The 18,087-nt window shown below is 54.3% G+C and overlaps 1 protein-coding gene across 4 annotated transcripts in view; it reads left to right on the top strand.

Moving 5' to 3' along the window:
- The window catches only part of ARMH3 (armadillo like helical domain containing 3), a 175,268-nt gene that overhangs the window by 85,206 nt on the left and 71,975 nt on the right, over positions 1-18,087 (top strand). For all 4 annotated transcript variants that reach the window (XM_074999311.1, XM_074999310.1, XM_074999309.1 and 1 more), the window contains exons 21-23: positions 7,525-7,607; positions 8,840-8,966; positions 14,041-14,116. In XM_074999311.1, the coding sequence (XP_074855412.1) occupies positions 7,525-7,607; positions 8,840-8,966; positions 14,041-14,116 (286 nt within the window). The remainder of the gene's footprint in view (positions 1-7,524; positions 7,608-8,839; positions 8,967-14,040; positions 14,117-18,087) is intronic.

Below are 18,087 nucleotides of genomic sequence, written 5' to 3'. Positions count from 1 at the left end.
AGCGGCTTTGCTAATAAAACAGAGTGGTCTGATAAATTGTGAGTCTGAGTCTAACTTTGACAGCACTAAACCTGGACCGTAGTTATGGATTTGTGCACACTGTGAAGTCAGCAGCATCCAGCTCTTAGAAAAGCAGGCAAATCTGGCCTTTTGAAACGCCCCGGGTTCTCTCTGGAGCAGTAGAAACGCAGAGGGTCCGAGGCAGCCATTGGGAAGACAAAGGACAGGAGAGCCAGGGAGTGTCAGCAGCAAAAGGGCGTGAGGTGCTGGCGGACTCTGTGTGTTAGTTGCTTGCTCGCGAGGCGATCGGGGCATCGGGGCTTCCCTCTCATCTGGCGGGTGAGAGGTTCCCTCCTCCCGCACACATGGGCGCTCGCTGCCAGCAATGAGCCAGGTTTTGTTCTGAGGAATTGCCGATGTTTTCAGTGTCTCTCTCTGTTGCCAGTGGGTCACCAGCAGGTCTCCGCTGCTTGGCCATGCGTTGGCAAGCACCAGCACGACAGCCAGGGAATCGGTTGCCTTCTCCCCAGGAGCTGGGCTAGGTGTGTCGAGCAGGGGTGATGCATGAGCTTGCAGTCGCACTGCAGCTCATTCCAGGTCATGCTTCGAGTCCTAGACCCCTCTCTTAGGAAGAGTAGTGGCAGGTCTTTCCCTGTAGTTAGTGTTCATCTCGCGTGGAGTGCTGAGATTGCTGTTCTGCAGTGCCTCTGTGTACACCTAGTATCACCCATTCTCCGCCCAAGGAACTAACTCGGGCTCCCCCAGTGGACAGTTGTAGAGCCCTTTTTCTTCTCTACCTTTGAGCCTTTATTCAGGCATCGCAGTTACTGTGGTTGTGGGTTGGCGGTACATTGTTTTCCTTCTCCCCATTGAGAGGAGATCCTGGATGTACTAACCCTCACAGCACCGCTGCGGTTGGCAGGGACGTGCCAGTCTTAGAATCATATAATAGAATTCTAGGGCTGGAAGGGACCCCCAGAGGTCATCCAGTCCAGCCCCCTGTGTAAAGCAGGATCAACACCATCTAAGTCATCCCAGTCATGACTATGTCAAGCTGGGACTTAAAAACCTCTAGCGATGGACGTTCCACCACCTCTCTAGGTAACACTTTCCAGTGCTCCACCACCCTCCTGGTGAAGTAGTTTTTCCTAATATCCAACCTACACCTCCCGCTCTGTAACTTCAGACCATTACTCCTTGTTCTGCCATCTGACACCACTGAGAACAGTTTCTCACCCTCCTCTTTAGAGCTCCCCTTCAGGAAGTTGAAGGCTGCTGTCAAATCAGCCCTCAGTCTTCTCTTCTGCAAACTACATAACCCCAGATCCCTCAGCGTCTCCTCATAGGTCACGTGCTCCAGACTTCTAATCATTTTTGTTGCCCTCCGCTGGGGGTTCTCCAGTGCATCCACATGCTTTCTATACTGCAGGCCCCAGAACTGGATGCAATACTCCAGATGAGGCCTCATCAGAGCCGAGTAGAGGGGAATAATAACTGTACTCAATCTGCTGGAAATGCTTCTCCTAATGCACCCCAATATGCCATTAGCCTTCTTGGCTACAAGGGCACACTGCTGGCTCATATCCAGCCTGTCATCCACCACAATCTCCAGGTCCTTTTCTGCTGCACTGCTGCTTGCCAGTCGGTCACCAGCCTGTAACAATTTATCTAGGTCACTCTGGACCCTATCTCTACCCTCCAGTATATTTACCTGACCCACTAGCTTAGTGTCATCTGCAAATTTGCTGAGGGTGCAATCCATCCCCTCATCCAGGTTATTAATAAAGATGTTGAACAGTACTGGCCCTAGAACCGAGCCTTGGGGCACTCCACTTGAAACTGACTGCCAAGCAGAGACTGAGCCATTGACCACTACCTGCTGGGCCCGTCTGTCAAGTGAGTTTTCTGTCCATCTTACAGTCCTTGTATCCAATCCATACTTCCTTGATTTATGGGCAAGAATGTTGTGAGAGACTGTGTCAGAAGCTTGCTAAAGTCAAGGTATATCACACCCACTGACTTCCCCATGAGGCTCTGCAGCCCAGAGGGACGAAGCAATTTACCCATGGCAGACCTGGGAACTGAGTGCGGATCTCCCATGTCCAACCTACTGCGCTAGCCATTGGCCCATCTCTTCCCCTCATGGCTGCCCCTTCCTGGCTCTGTACGTGGCTGCTGGCGCTATCAATGCCAGGCGTTTTCTGCCTCCTCTGAGGGAGCCGGCTGGCTGCAGAGAGGTCTCCTGGAGGTACTGTGCTGCTTCGCCAGAGGGATGCACCTGCCAAAAGCCAGCGAGTGTCCCTCAGAGCTTCCTGGCCAGCTCCCCTGTGGGGCCGCAGTGGGACGAGAACAGTGGGGTGGGGAGTGAGTGAGAGGCAGTGCCACAGCCTGCTCGCCTGGCTCGCGAGGGGGGTGCTGACTGGTGGGGTGGCAGGCGATTGGTGCAGGGAAATAGGGCTGCTTTTTCCCAGCCTGCCTTGCTGCCCATGTGCCCGGCCCGGCCCGGCCCTCCCCGAGTCTCCAGATGGACAGCTGAGGTCCGTGGCTGTACGGTGCAATGCTGGTTTTTTATTTGGCGTTACACAATCATTGAGGGGAGGCGGGTGGGTTCCTGCCCTGCTCCCTGTCTGGTGACCACTGGTGCACCATGGCTGAGCAGGGAGCGTGCCCCAGTCCTGCCCATCTCCGGGGGCTGTCTCCCAGGGTTCAACAGACTCTCTCTTGGGACCGGTCCATGCCAGAGCCTGGAGTGCTCTTGGCAGAGTTTGTGCTCCCCTGGCAACTGGTCTGAGGGCTCTACTGCCTCCCCTTCCCTGGGAGCCCGGAGCCAGCCCAGGGCAGGGAGGCCATGAACGGAATGGAAATGTCTCACTGAGCCCAGATGCTCCTGGGCTGAGTTCCCTTCAGTTCAATGAGGCTGGCAGAGAAAAAAGGCCCATTTAGTGCAGTGAAGGGAAGCAGACTCTGATGGGGGCCGGGGCTGTCAGGCAGGAGGGATCCTGCACCCTCTGGGGGCTGCAGGATGAGCAGCTGTCACCCCAGAGTGCCCTTAGCAGGAGGGCTGGTCTGTGCAAACAGCTGCGTTCTGCAGCAGTGGGAAGCTGCAGTAAGGAACTGGGTTGGGGGAGGGATTGTTAAAGCCAGAGGTCCAATCTCCCATCCTCCGGCTGTAACCATCCCCGGAGGAGAGCTGAGAGTTGGAGTCTGCTGCCAGTCACCTGAGCCGCCAATCGACTGCCTCCTCTCTCAATACCCCGGGAGAAAGTCTGCTCCAGCCTCTTAGTGCCTGACCTTCTCGGGGTACACAGGGGAGTTCAGGCTCTTTCTTCCTGGGGTGCGGCTAGGGAGCGTGGCCGGTGTGCTTGGCTCTGCAAAACAGAGGCCCAAGCCAAAAGTGTCCTTGGTCAGGCAGAGTAAGGCTTGTCCTGCTTCTGTCACAGCTGTGACCGTCTCTCTGCTGGAGCCAGGAGACCAGCGAGCACTGCGACATGGCTGCTGAGCTGGGGAAGGTGGCCAGGCTGTGCGAAGGGGGAAGGAATCGCCAGAGAAGTCGGATGCCTCTTGGGAGGGAAGAACCTGGCTGGTCTAGTTTTAAAAAAATCCCCATTTTCCAGTTTGTGCAGTCGGTGGCTGGTTGCCCACAGCTGTATAATATTGGAGCACAAGTTTGGCTGAAGTGGCCAAGCACAACCAGAAACCATGATTCTCTGCGCATCTGAGGCTGAAAACTCAATCTGCTGCACCGCCGGGGGCAAACCTGCGTAATTTACTGTCGTGGTGCTGGGCTGCGGGCAGGAGGCTCACGTGCTCCTGTAGAGAGCAGTTCCCTGAACGAGGCAGAGGTGACGCACGCGATCTGGTATCGGGCTGCTGTGGTGTTCACAAAGCACCTGGCAGCGCTTGCGGTTCAGCCAGTCGTACCTTCCATAGCGGTTATTTTAGTGGCGTAATCATCATTGAGGGCAGCAGGGCGTCGGCAGCTTTGTAAGTTTTGTTTGTCCTGGAAACACCATGCACTGTCTTGCCAGTTTGCCTTGTACACCAACTCCTAGGATGAGTCCTGTTAGGACGGACAGTCCTTCCTGTTCCCAGCCCTTGGCTTGAGCCACTGGTTTGCAGAGCGGATTAATGGAGATGAACGGGACCAGCAGCACTGGTGTGGTGCTCTGCTAACTGGGAGCTTTCATAGAAATATAGAACACTAGGACTGGAAGGAACCTCGATAGGCCATAGAGTCCAGCCCCCTGCACTTACGGCAGGACCAAGTACTGTCTAAACCATCCCTGACAGACATCTATCTAACCTGTTCTTAAATATCTCCAGCGATGGAGATTCCACAACCTCCCCAGGCAATTTATTCCACTGTTTGACCACCCTGACAGTTCGGAACTTCTTCCTGATGTCCAACCTGAACCTCCCTTGCTGCAGTTTAAGTCCATTGCCTCTTGTTCTATCCTCAGAGGCCAAAAAGAACAAGTTTTCTCCCTCATCCTTGTGACTTCCTTTTAGATACCTGAAAACCACTGTCATGTCCCCCCTCAATTTTCTCCTTTCCAAACTAAACAAGCCCAATTCTTTCAGCCTTTCTTCATAGGTCACATTCTCTAGACCTTTAATCATTCTTGTCACTCTTTTCTGGACCCTCTCTAATTTCTCCACATCTTTCTTGAACTGCGGTGCCCAGAACTGGACACAATACTCCAGCTGAGGCCCAACCAGCGCAGAGGAGAGCGGGAGAATGACTTCTCGTCAACACACCTGTTAACTTCTTACACACGTGGGGATCCCAAAGAGCCAAACTAGCTTGTCAGCAGAGTTTATTTAGTGACCGTAAACCAGGCAGGTCTTGCCTCCCAGAGCTGTCAGTGCTGTGAGCATCTGCTCCCCGACCAGCATGAGAGAGAGGCATTCTGAGTGGGTAATGATCTGGCGCAGCTCAGCTCCCCAGAGTGATCAGAAGCTGCGGCAAGATCTTGTCTCTTCTGACAGAGAAACTGGAAATTAAGCAAGTGAGCACATTTGTTCCAGCCAGTGGAGCTGATGTGCAGAGCGCGGGAGTTGTCAGTCCACATCAGAGCAGTGGTCCGTTGAGTCCCACAGTCTGTCTCCGGCCCAGTGTGGTGCAGCTGCCTCCGAGTTAGTCAAGAACGCTCTCTTTGTGAGCAATTAGAGTAACCTGCCCAGAGGAGAAGCTTTTTCTCCAGCCCCCTCTGCTAACTGGCTTATGGCCTAACCAGTGAGGGCTGGTCTCTTTGTGAAAGAAGTGCCCTCGAATCTCGTGCCGCATTTGTGCTCTTCATGTCGCTGTGTAGCTTGTCTGTGCGCGGCAGAACCAGCTCTGCTGAGCGTCTCTGGAGCCAGGCCCTGTTAGCAAAGGGGGATTTCGGAGCAGGGGGTGCCAGGGCCAGCTGTCTGCTGCTTGTCACGAGCAGTCTGGCGCTCCTTGCTGCTCCGGTCCCAGAAATCCCAGGAGTCCTGCGGCAGCACAGGGGCCAGCAGCTCGGTTAGGGGAGCCTCTGTGAGCAAGGCTGGGGATCCAGGCTACCTATAGCCCTTCGGCTCAGAAATGCCTTCTGAGTTGCTGTGAGGCTGAGGCAGGGCAGCTGTCTTCAGCCCAAAGTACCGACAGAGGGAAAGGGCAGTGTTCTCCAGGCAGCCGTTACCTTGGAAACCTGTTTTAACTGGCTCTCGGCTCCAGCGAAAAGCCCATCTGTACCTGCTTTTTCTTTGGCGCTCCTGAATTACCGCCCTTGGGCTCAGAGGGTGTCTGGCAGTGAGCACGGCGCTGTGCAGCTGAATTCGAAGCACGTTAGGGCGGCTGCTTAGTGCAATGTGCTCTGTGGGGCTGAGGCTGCCATTACTCACCTGCCCTTGGGGTGGGGCTGAGTCTCTGCCATGGGGAGCAGAGCCTCTAGGCTCCGTTCTGGCTCCCTGGCAACCTGCTCGGTTCGGACTGCTGCTCCGGTGCCACAGCCATCACTCGCTCCCTTTTCTGCAGGCTGGGGACGCTGGGAACCGAAGGACGTTCCCCACTATTCCCCCTCTGTCTTGTGCTTCCCCCTAAGTGTGCTGTCCCTTCGCTAGCCCCGTAGCTGCACCAGTAGTTCTGAGCAGCGATTGCCTCAGCCAAACGCCACTGTCCTGTTCTGGACAGCGCTCAGGCAGGTTTGCTCCTGCGTCGGGGGGGAGGGACTTCCGAACAGATGCGTGTAACTCCCGCGCCAGGGCTGGTCGAGAGCGGCACTGGGTATATACTGCCCAAGTGTTAATTGGTCCCTGTGTGCTGCTTTGCCACAGGCTGAGGCAAATATCGAACGTGCTCTGGGATTATGGATAACGTGGGCATCGTCCCCCAGCTCCTGTCTTCCCAGCGTGCAGCACTCGCTGCTTCAATCTGTTCCACGTAGGTTGGGGATGGCTCTGAGTGAGTCTCCCTGGATGTCGCTGGAGCTGCCCAAGTGGCTTTTTCACCTGCCTTCCTCTTCCAGTGCCTGTTTCTGTTCCTGCCAGCCGGCCCGAGTTCAGGCCTGGCTGCTGCCTGGTTGGCTCAGGCTCCACGTTGCAGCACGGGTTGGGTGGCAGTGTTGCTGCAAGCAGGAATGCTGCTTTTAAACAGACGAATAAGATCCACGTTGCCCCAGTAAAACTAAGGGCACAGCCTGACGTGAGCTTTGGGTATCAGTCGGCAACTAATAAACAGCTTTTTAACGTCTGCCTGTGACTTGCTGACTTGCACAGCTTGTCCGCCAACTTTGTGGGCCTTAGAATCCCAGGCCCTGTTCTCTGCAGCTGGCTCCAGAGCAGGGAACGAGTTTCGACTCATCTTCAGGCCAATGCACACAGGGGGCGTTGGCTGCTGCCTGCGTCCCAAGGGGGCGGGCAGGGGAAACCTCTGAAAACCGCTGTTACACCAGTAATTATGGATGGTACTTGGGTGTTCTCCTCCTGTCTTTGCAAATGATCAGAATGCAGTGGCACATTGTATACTGGACATGCTTAAAGCCCTTTAATTGGTTAACCCTTTCAGCTCCACCCACCCATCTGCCACTGGCATTGGACAGGTACAAGATCCTTTATTAATTTCGGCGTCTTCAGATTTGTCATCTTCCCTGCATGGCCCCTGATGCCTCACCCCAAAGGCTCCAAAGCCTTACCGGCGCCATCACCCCCTGGCAGAACAGCGGCACTGTAGCAGAACCAGCCTCTGTGTTCCGCCTTATGTCGTCGCCACTCGTGGCAGCGGAGTTGATTGTGCAGAATGCTGCTGGGGCGTGTGAAGGAGAGGGCAGGTTGTTCTGGGTCCCAGGCCTAGCTTGACGTGCTAGCAGGTAGAGCAAAGTCATTGTCAACAGCCTTGACTGACGAGGAACTGCACCTGTGAGGAGGATACGGCTGGGACTATGTCATTTCCCCAGTCGTTTATGACGTCCTGTTCCCTGGACCATTGGTTTGGATGGTGCAAATGCACTTGTGGTTAAATGGCTTCTCAAAAGAAGCTGTAATTACTTTTCTGCTTCCCCTTAGCGCTGATCAACCTCCTGAAGTTCCTCATGTCTAATGAGACTGTGCTGCTGGCAAAACACAACATCTTCACCCTGGCGCTAATGGTGAGTGAGGAGAAAGAGGGCTCCTGTTGCGTGACCCCCAGGAGACGTTGTGGGGAGGTGGGAGGAGCTGACCTGCCGAACGGGGGGTTCAAACTGTGGCGATATTAACACATGGCTCTGCAGCTTGGCTCCTATCCATGTTACAGAGGCATAGGAGCGCCCAGAAAGACGGCCCTTGTAGGAATGGGGGGAGGGGGGCAGAAGGATGCATGAGATGACCTTGGGGCCCTCCTGTTAGTTCTTGCAGTGGTGTGCCAGACAGCTGTGCTCCCTGGCGTCTGAAGGGGGATGGAATAGCTGGAGGAGGGCGATATTGGCCTTTAATCCGCAGTGGGGTGCAATCCAGGAGTGTAGCCAATTGTCCCCCTGTCTTTGTCAGCCTGAGTGAAGTGTGTTTTGTGGGAGAACCTAGAGAAGCCAGCTTGGGATGAGAGCCCCTGAACCCAGAAAGGGAAGGCCAAGGCAAACAGGGCGGGGAGAGAAGCGGGAGGCTGTTGTGGGCAATGGCTGAAGGACCAGCTGGGAAAGGCAAGCCCCAGCTCCGCCCTTCCCTCAACCTCTCCTCCCCTCCCCCTGGAGACAAGTTCCATCCAACCTCAGCCCAACCCTTCCTGGCACCTGGAGGGCTGAGGGTTCCCCGCCACAGCCGCAGGTGGCCAGGGAGGGTAGGCAGTTTTGGAAAGGCAATGCCTCCCCATGCCTGCATTTCCTGCAGTCCATGGATGTTGTGTTAATTCCTCATTAAAAAATTGCTGGGCCATTGGCCTGTGTCTGACAACAGCCAACAGCAGCTGGTGCTAAGAGAGGTCTAAGGAATCCTTTATGGACAGTCAGTTGTGAGTTTGCTTTTAAGAGGCATTGCTTTCACACCGCAGCTGATTGGCTGGTTTGTGGGCCAGCACAGGCAGTTTTCAGGGCTATACAGGATTGGGTCAGGCGTGGTTAGGTCAGTCATGATAATGGCGCGCATACTGCCATGTGCCCGCTCCCCAAAGCATCAGAAATCTGCCTGCATGAGGGTGTTACCAAACAGCCCGAGACTGTCATGCCCGCGCATATTGCACATCAGGAAAGCACAGAGCAAGAAGGTCGCGTATGGACCGCAGGCTCTTGGGCCAGGGTACGAAGTGCCACTTGTTTTGAAGGTTTCAAACATCATTTGTGTCTGATTGGCCTCTGTTGTCAACTGGATTTTGGGTAACAATCCCCCGTTGTGATTTTAATTTTCGTAGGTCGTCAACTTGTTCAACATGTTCATCACATACGGCGACACCTTCCTCCCCACACCCAGCAGCTATGATGAACTGTACTATGAGATCATCCGTATGCACCAGAATTTCGATAACCTCTACTCCATGGGTGAGTGACAGAGTGGTCTTTTAGGAGGAGTGATTGATCAGGCTTGGACTTTTCTGCTTAGAAAAGGGCACACTGAGGGGGAATGTCATGGAGAGCTGTAAAATCACGCCTGGTGTGGAGAAAGCAAGTAAGGAGAAGGTATTTTCTTGTTCCCATAACACCAGAACTAGGGGTCGCCCAATGAAATGAACAGGCAGTGGGTTTAAGCCAAACGAAAGGAAGTAGTTCTTCAAAGAAGCAGTGTCAGCCTGTGGAAATCTACGAAGGCCAGAAGGTTAACAGGGTTTGGAGAAGAGCTAGATACATTTATGGAAGATAGGTCTGGCAATGGCTGGTGGCCGGGATGGTGGCCCTAGCTTTTGTTTGTCAGATGTTGGGGGAACGGGAAGATCACTTGATGATTCCTTGTTCTCTTCACTTCCTCTGGGGCACCTGGTGCTGGCTGCTGTCAGCAGGCAGGATACTGGGCTAGATGGACCTTTTGTCTGACCCAGTGGGGCCGTTCTTATGTTCCGCTGGGGATACCATTGATAAAAGCAAGTGAGAAAAAAACTGTGTGTTCTCATGTCTGAGCATGTCTGAGGTGAGTGAATACACACCCTGGTGACTTTACGTCAATGCCCAGTTCACCTTGAACTGCTCTAATCTGGTGTCTCCAGGACCTGACCAGTGCCAGACGAGAGAATTTGCTGAACCATGGGAGATCACTAGCACATTAGCAACACTTCCACTGCTTACTGGGCTCTTAGGAGACATTTGGGGTAAATTACAGCTAAATGACAGCACAGAACATTGACAGCCAGGACCGGTGGCCGTAGACAAACTTAATGGGACCACAGGAAACTTGGCTGCACCCACGACGTCTGGCAAACGAAAACCATGCCAGTGATGGGTGTTGCTGGACACACGAGTTCCGGATTAGAGAGTTTCACCAGTTTTAAATACAGGATGAAACGGATAACTCTGTGAGAAGAATGCACCGTTTCTTTTCCAGAAGGACAAACTAAACTTCATGGGCTCTTCTCCAGATGAATGGGCCTGGGAAAGTGATCCAGCTGGGGAGTGCGAGAGGGTTACTGTCTAACAAGCATCTCTTGCTAATGCTGGTGTGTGTTTGTCCATGTCACTCAATATGCGCCATAGAAAGTACAGCAAAATCTCCGTGCACCCTCCTGTGACGTTAAGCAGCCCATAGTTGCTTCTGCCAAGCCATGCCACGCTCCCGGCTGAGGCAGCATGCCTTCTTCTCAGGTCAGAGAGCAAACACTGGCTGCAGACTCAGTCAGCGCAGGGAGGTGGGCGTTGCACGCACGCAGGGTGAAAAGCCTGACGAGAAGCCAGCTGCCTTGCACGGATCACACACTGCGCTTCCGTGGTGCCAGAGCAAAGCCGGAGAGCAGCACCCACAAGCCCATGGGCAGGGAGGAGTCATTGGCCAGAGGAACACACACACTGGCGAAGCCACGAGGAAGCTGTCCTCCCACAAGAGTGGGTACCTGGGAACCCAGCAGCAAAGGGGAGAGGCAAAAACCTTGGAGGTAAAATCCACAGTGCACAAATGAGCCTGCCCCCAAGAGCCCCACTGCAGGGCTGGGCCAAGGCCTGACGATGACAGCTGCAGATAGAGGGATGTCTGTGAGCTGTTTGTGTGCCCCTCCTTTGAGGCACGGCCTTCCGTCTCCCCCACCCCCCCGTGAACACATAACTGCCATTGTAAAGAACGGGAGTGACACAAGCACAGAAGAGGATTAGGTCAGAGAGAGCCAGCCCAGCTGGGGCACTACAGCCTACACGCAGAAGAGCACGGCCGTTACAGTACGAGTCACTCCCTGCTTCTTACGACTGCAGCTGAGCTGAGTCTTGGCAGAAGAAATGACATCACACTTCAAAAGAAACCCATTAGAACAGGGAACGGGGTGGAGGAGAGCAACAGGAAAGGTTAGGAGTCGAGAACAACGTCTGTAGGAGGAGAAATTGAGAAGACTGAGACTGTTGAGCTTGGCAGATGACGACTAAGGGGGTGGATACAACAGAGGTCTATAAAATCATGACTTGATGCAGAGAAAATGAATAAGGAAGTGGTGTTTACTCAGTCACCTAACACATGAATGGGGCCTTTGCATTAATAGGTAGCAGGTTTAAAGCAAACAGAAGGAAGTATTTCTTCACACAACCCACAGACAACCTGTGGAACTCCTTGCCAGAAGATGTAACTGTTTAAAAGTATAAGTGGGTTCAAAAAAAAAGGGGGCGGGTCCTGGAGGATTGATCCCTCGATAGCTGTTAGCCAAGCTGGTCAATCCCACAGTCTGGGGTCCCTGTAACTTTTGGAAGCTTGGAGTGGATGACAGAGGATGGATTTGTCAACAAATTATGGAATCTTAGAGCTGGAAGGAACCTCAAGGTCATCTAGCCCAGTCCCCTGCCCTCACAACAGGACCAAGCACCTCCTAGACCATCCTGGGCAGATGTTTGTCTACCGTGCTTCTAAAAATCACCAGTGATGGAGATTCCACAGCTTCCCTAGGCAGTTTATTCCAGTTAAGAAGTTTTTTTTCTAAATGTCCAACGTGAACCTCCCCAGCTGCCATTTAAGCCCATTGCTCCTTGTCCTATCCTCGGGCCCAGGAGAACAATTTTTCTCCATTCTCCTTGTAACAACCTTTCAGTTATCAACCATTCATGTATTCAGGGCTGGTATCATGTCCGTTCTGTCTACGCTTATTCATCCTAAACAAACCCAATTCTTTCAGTCTATCCTCACAGCTCATGTTTTCCGACCTTTATTTTTGTTGCTCTTCTCGGGACCTTCTTCAGCTTGTCCACATCTTTCCTAAAATGTGGCATCCAGAACTGGCCACAGTGCTCCAGCTGAGGCCTCACGAGCGCTGAGTAGAGCAGAGCGATGGCTTGCCGGGTCTTACTCGCAACACTCCTGTTAACGCACCCCAAAATGTTTGCTTTTTTTTGCAACAGTGACACACTGTTGACTCCCCTGTGGCTAGTGGCCCACTGTGATCCCAGGTCCCGTTCCGCAGTGCTCCTTCCTAGGGGGTCGCTTTTCCTTTTGTCTGTGTACAACTGGTTGTTCCTTCCTAAGTGCAGTACTTTGCATTTGCCCTTGTTGAATTCCATGTGGTCTACCTCAGACCATTGCTCCAGTCTGTCCAGATCACTTCGAATTATCACCTGATCCTCTAAAGTGCCTGCAACCCCTCCCAGCTCGGCACCAGCTGCCAACACGCTCTGGGCTATTAGCTAAACCAGCAACGAAGCTCTTCAACAGCCCCAGTCTTAGGACTGATCTGTGGAACCCCACGTCGCATCTGGCCAGCATGACTGTGAACCATTGAGCACTACTCTCTGAGAGCAATTAGCCAGCCCGGTCTGCACCCTGCTCTGTTCTTTGCCCGTGTAGCAGCTGGTGTCAGGTGTGATGAGAGACAGGAGCGTGGGCAGGAGGGCGCATTGGTCTGCCCTGGTGTGGTGGTGGTTAGCATCTTCTATTTTTATACCTCTGTTAGAAATGGCTGGCAGTTCTGTCGCCTGTGTGCGGTGCCAGGGAGTCGGTGGTGCTTGGCCTTTGGAGCCAATGGCTGGTATGGGGGTGTCTGCCCTGGGCAGCGGGTGAAGGTACAGAAGAGTGGACCGGAGGTTAACGTGCACGTGCTCAGGCTGCAGTCGACATGGCTGACATAGGAAGCGTGAAGCAAAATCCTTTGAATGAACACTGCCAATGCTGGCGTGGAAACCAGCTCTGACTTCACCAGGGTTAGAAGTGGGCTGCTTGCTCCCTGCCAGCGCAGCGTTGCACCCAGCGCCAGCACCTTCCTTTCTTCCGGGAGACTGCAGCTGTTTGTGGCTCCGGAAGGCACGGCGTTAATGGTGTGCCTGGCTAGAGCCAGGCGTAGCCTGTGTGGCTGTCCAGGGAGCTTTTCCTGGGCTTTGCCAATGGGCAGCCGCAGAGTGAGTACTTCTTTTGTGGTTCTGAGCCAGTTGCAGGTAGAGACCAACAGAGCCAAAGGACCAGGCTGGGTTTGTGACATGGGCCAAATGGCCCCGCTCCCGGTGTGGCTGTGCCCCGAGGCTTCCTATACCCACGTCTGCAGAGCTGATGCACACTGTAATTACTCCCCCTGCTCCTGGACTCCCTGGCTCTGGCAGAGTGGTGTGGATGTTTACAGACAGCCTAAGAAGGGTGCTGTACTTGGGGCACAGGTTCGTGTGCTGGTTGCCCCTTTTCAGATGATCCTAACTCCAGGCATGACCTCATACATGGATTATCCCTTGACCATCGCAGTTAAGCCCATAAGTGCACTAGTACGCACGGCTTAAAGAGAACAGGTTTTCTTCCGGCTTTCCTCACTGCCTTGTAATTGTGTTTAAGGCGGGGGTGGTAAGATAATGGGCCTTCTGTTGAGCTGGACCTGAATCAAGACCACGAGTACTCTATCAGCAGGACCATGGGCTTCTCTAGATGTGTTCAGATCTTCTCCCCATCTCTGCAAGGTCTCTCCGGGCAGCAGGCCTCTCCCCACTGCAGGGCGTGATCCTTCTCTGTGAAACTGATCAGTGGAACCAAAGAAAAATTCTGTGTCGGGATAGTCCGAAACTACAGGGGGTGGTTGAGAACAGACGGTGCCCTGAGTAAATGGGAACAGCAACAGAGCGGAAGGGGAGTAACTAAGGGTAAAGATGCTAGAGAAAGTGGCGTAAGCAGAGAGCAATGAATGACTCAGGCACTAAGGTCTTATTTCTGGAGGAAGGGGATTAGGAAGCATGGAGAAGAAATCGGGTAGGTCTGATTAGCTCCCCACTCCAAACCAGGAGGTCTATGCAGCTTTATTATGTTTCTAAAATCTCAGCAGAGGCTTCAGAAGAGGCCCAGACCCCTGTCATGAGACCAGAGCTGGGGCTGGAGTTGTTCTCTGGCCACAGGAAATCTTTCTCTAGAAGGCTGTTCTGTGGCTCAGCTCTCCAGCTGCTGTGAGACTGGGCGTTTTGGCTTAGGCGGTGTCTGGCTGTAATCAGTTAAGTGCCAGCCGCTGTAATGATCTGTCTCCATCTCTTTCAGTTCTGAGGCTTTCGACCAATGCCGGTCAGTGGAAGGAACCTGCCAGCAAGGTGACCCACGCGTTGGTCAACATTAGGTAAGACCTGGCAATGCACCGCAGCTGCGCACTTCCTGGATGGCTCTGCTCTGTTTGACTTCTCCTCAGTTGTTGCACAGCTTGTTTTGCAGTTCAGTTCCCATATTAGGGTAAATTCTGCCTGAAAGGGCCGGGGGGGCATGTGAAAATTGGAACGTACTTTCTGTAATAGTGCTCGGCTCTTCCAGCTCTGCCTCCATGCTGTTAAACCCTGCCCGGGCATCCGTGAGTTACTCCTGCACGCACCCCTTGCGTTCTGGCTGAGCAGCTGGAGCCAAATGGACTGTTGCTGTTGCTTGATTCCACTGCATCCTCTGAGAGGACAGTCGGTGTGCCTGGGTCGCCTGCCCTGCTGTCAGTCTAGCCTGCAGAGGAGGTCTATGCAGCTCCTGTAGCAGAGGCCCTAAGCCTGCTCTCTTTTCCCTTTTTAATTGCAAGGCATTAAAAACCCTGCTTATTTAAAGGAGGTTTCAGTAAGCTCTGTGCAGGGCCATGAGGCAGTCACTGTCTGATGGGGAGTGACTTGCCCTGGTGCCATGCGAGCCTACAGTGGTAGAGGCTTCTTTCATAGCTGCTGGGTTCCTGTTGGCATGCATTCTTCAAAGAATCTGCACTCCCACTGCCAAAGGCATGTGTCCTGAGAGCCTTGGGCAGTTCCCTGCGTACGAGCAGAGCTCTGGTCTGGTCTTTGTTTTGAAGGCTAAAGTTTGATTACTGCTAGGACTGGAAGTTGGTGGTTGCCTGGGGATCAGTGATCATGAGCTGATTTGTTTTCAATCAAGGAAAGTGGAGGACAGCCCCAGCCTTGTGCTTTAGAGGGGCTCATTTCCTGAAGCTCAGGAAAATTGTCAGTGAAATTGATTGAGGGGAAACTTTTAAACAGAAAAGTTAGAATGAAAATTGGGAGTTCTTTAAGCAGAATTGATGAGATGGCCAAAAAGCCACGACTCCACCAGCAAGAGCAAGGCCAGCTTTGGCTAAAAGGGGGAAGTGAAAGCAGCGGTGAGACATGGGAGTGGCTTCACACCCCTCTCTGCAAGCCACTTCCTGGCTTATAATCCAGCCCCCGGCTCCTGCCACTGGTCTGTCAGACCCCGTCAGGGGAACTCCTGCAGCGCTGTCTGGATCGCTTGCTAATCAGGCCTGGTGCGACCGAATGCTTTTCAGTGCAGCCAGAGGTGAAGTTACACCTTTCAGAGGAAGGGACGCAGGCCAGGCCCACGGCAGGGACAGTAGTTTGAAAAGCCGCGCCCCTGAGAAGGCTCAGGGGATCAGAGCGGCCAAGCAGCTCACCGTGAGCTCCCGGGGTGGCCAGCATGGTGCTTGCAAGTCAGACTGATTTCCCGGGGTGCCCAGCGCTGATGAGGCTGGTAGTGGGATGCGGCTTCTGCCCCGGGCTCCCCGCTGGAAAAGCTGGAACCAGCTCAGAAAGAGCCACACAACGGGACGTGGGCTGGGGAAGATCCCCAGGGCTGAGATTTGCAGGGCTCGATCTGTCTGTCACCCAAAGGCGCCTGAGATGACTTGATGAGGGTGAGTAGTGGGATGAAAATATCGGCGCTGGGGGGCTCTCAGATGTGCAGAGAGAGGCAGAACTAAAACCATGGTTGGGAGATGAAGCCAAACACATTAAAATTAGGGGGGCAGGAGGGAATGAATGGCAAAGGGGACAACTGCCCTGGGCCTGGTGACTCAGAGGCCAGGAGCTCCCAGCCACCTCTGGTGCTACTACCACAGCGTCAGGCCCTTTAAATTGCCACCGGAGCTCTGCTCTGCATGCTCGGGGCAGTGCCAGGGTCCCACCAGGCTGGCTGGGGTGCAGAGTTGGCCTCCCCCCACCTTGTCTGGGGACCCACTGAAGCTGTCGGGCCCCCTGCAAATTAGAACCCAGGTGCCTGTTGTAACCGCAAGGGTGGCTAACCCCTGGAACAAGCTCCCCAGGGTGGTGGCAGAGTCTCCACGTCTTGGTGTCTTCAGATCATGGCTGGCTGTTGTCTGGAAGGTGCTTTTGGCAATTACCACGGGGGAAGAGGTGAACTGTAATGGCTGGTGATGTCTTGGGGGTCAGACGCGCTAACCTAACAATCCATCCCGCCCTTACAGTCCCTGCCTACAGGCCGGGGAGGAGCCCACAGCCCCTCCGTTTGCTGTGCTCACCAGCACCCACGGTCTGCCTGATCTCGACAGGCCGTTGGAAGAGCCTCTCCTGCACCGCAGCCCGCATGCCCCGGCTTGGGGAGATGCAATGGCACAGCCCCATAGCGCACAGTGCGGGAGGGCCGAGACACTGCAGCAGAGCATCGCCCACGTCCGCTGTTCTCTGCTGTGCCGCGTGGCTTCTCGCCAGCCGACCGAAAGCCAGCGCCGGGAAAGGGCAGCCTAGAGGCAGGTCTGCAGGCTCGAACCCTGTCTAGGGGAGCAGGTGCTCCAGCAGCAGAGAGTTACAGAGCCCTGCATGGGTTGCGAGGGTGTCAGGCACCAGTAGCACCTGAGCTGTTTGGCTTTCCCAGCCTATCACTGCTGCACTGACTGGCAAAGCAGGAAACCGAAGCGCCGAGTGAGTGGCAAAGGGACCTTCGTGCCCAAGGAAAGAAGCAGCTTTTTTGGTGCTGATGAGCCCCTTTAGGTTAAAGTCTTGCATGTTCCATGTCATGCGGTTTGCGTTAAGGCCAAGTTCAGAGGAGCGCCCTGAGACGGCTTGCTGAGTGAGAGCCGTGGTGGCTCAAGCACTGTACACTATTAACAGACTTTCTCCCGGCAGTGATTCTCTCCAGGTGAATACATAGGTTAACCCAGTGATTGATTGCTAGCGCCGGTGTCCCTGCGGCTGTAATACACTCCATCAGAATTGTGTTCCAGTCGTTTTGTTTGTCACGGCGCCCAAGTCTGCAGCATGCCACCCGGGCTCCTGATGTCTCCAGTGACTGTCTGTGTCCTGGTCGAGCCCAGCTCTGCGAGCGCACCCTGACACCCAGCCAATCTCCTCCGGGGGGAGCTGCCCCAGGGATACGTCTGCTTTGCACCGAGGGGCGCTGCAGGAGGGTGCCTGGTGGCGCCCGCCTGTGGGGTGGATATTTGAGGGGCATCAGCATCTGTAGAGAAGGAGATGCTGGTGCTCGGCCTGTGTGGCGCAGCTTAGAGTTAGGAGGGAGGCTGTTCTGCTCTTCGCATTAATACAGGCTGTCTCCCAGGCCGGCTCTCAAACAGCCCCTGGCGGCCTTTGAGCGCTCCACTGACTGACCGCAAGAGCTGGGACTGGAGTGACGGGAGAGGAGGCAGGTGATGGGCATTCTCCTCCTCTCTGGGGGAACGTGGAGTTTTCTCACGTAGTTACAGAGCTGTTAAAATAATTAAAGAACAATGTAATCGTTACCCTGGTCTGGGAGTGAGCGCTACAAACACACTGTTGTGGAGCTTCTGGCATTGCCTGCAAGGTCATTGGTAGAGCCCTGCACGACACAAATTGCATCCTCGTCTCTAACCGCAAAGACAAGCCACAGACACCCCCATCCCCTCATGCACGCCCCTGTGTGTGTCAAGCAGCTGTCTGCAGATTTGCAGGGCTCTACTGAGTGTGACCTGACTCTTGCTCCGAGAGCAGTCTGCACGCCCTGTACCCACGGTATCAGTGCCTGCCGTACGCCAACCCTCTGCCACTGGGGTGAGGCTGCCCAGGGCTTCCTTGGAAAGCAGAGAAGCACTGCAGCCTGTCTGACACGCAGCTTTGGGCTGTGCCGTAGAGCGAAGAGTCTGGTGTGTCGAAGTGGGAAGAGACGTGCGGGGGGTCTTGGTGCTGCTGGTCCCTCTCATTTCTCTCCATGCGTGGAATGAATTCTGTGATGTGAAGTGCACCAGAGGGGGGCGGGGGAGGCCTCACTTCATGGTGAGTTTTGTGATGTGCACACGGACAATCTGGGGCAGGGCTGGGGCCAAGGGGATTGGAGTGTGGGAGGGGTTCCAGGTTGGGGTGC

Source organism: Carettochelys insculpta, chromosome 7 (genome assembly GCF_033958435.1).
Source record: "Carettochelys insculpta isolate YL-2023 chromosome 7, ASM3395843v1, whole genome shotgun sequence".
NCBI classification, from domain to species: domain Eukaryota; kingdom Metazoa; phylum Chordata; order Testudines; family Carettochelyidae; genus Carettochelys; species Carettochelys insculpta.
This window is presented reverse-complemented; position numbering and strand designations above follow the sequence as displayed.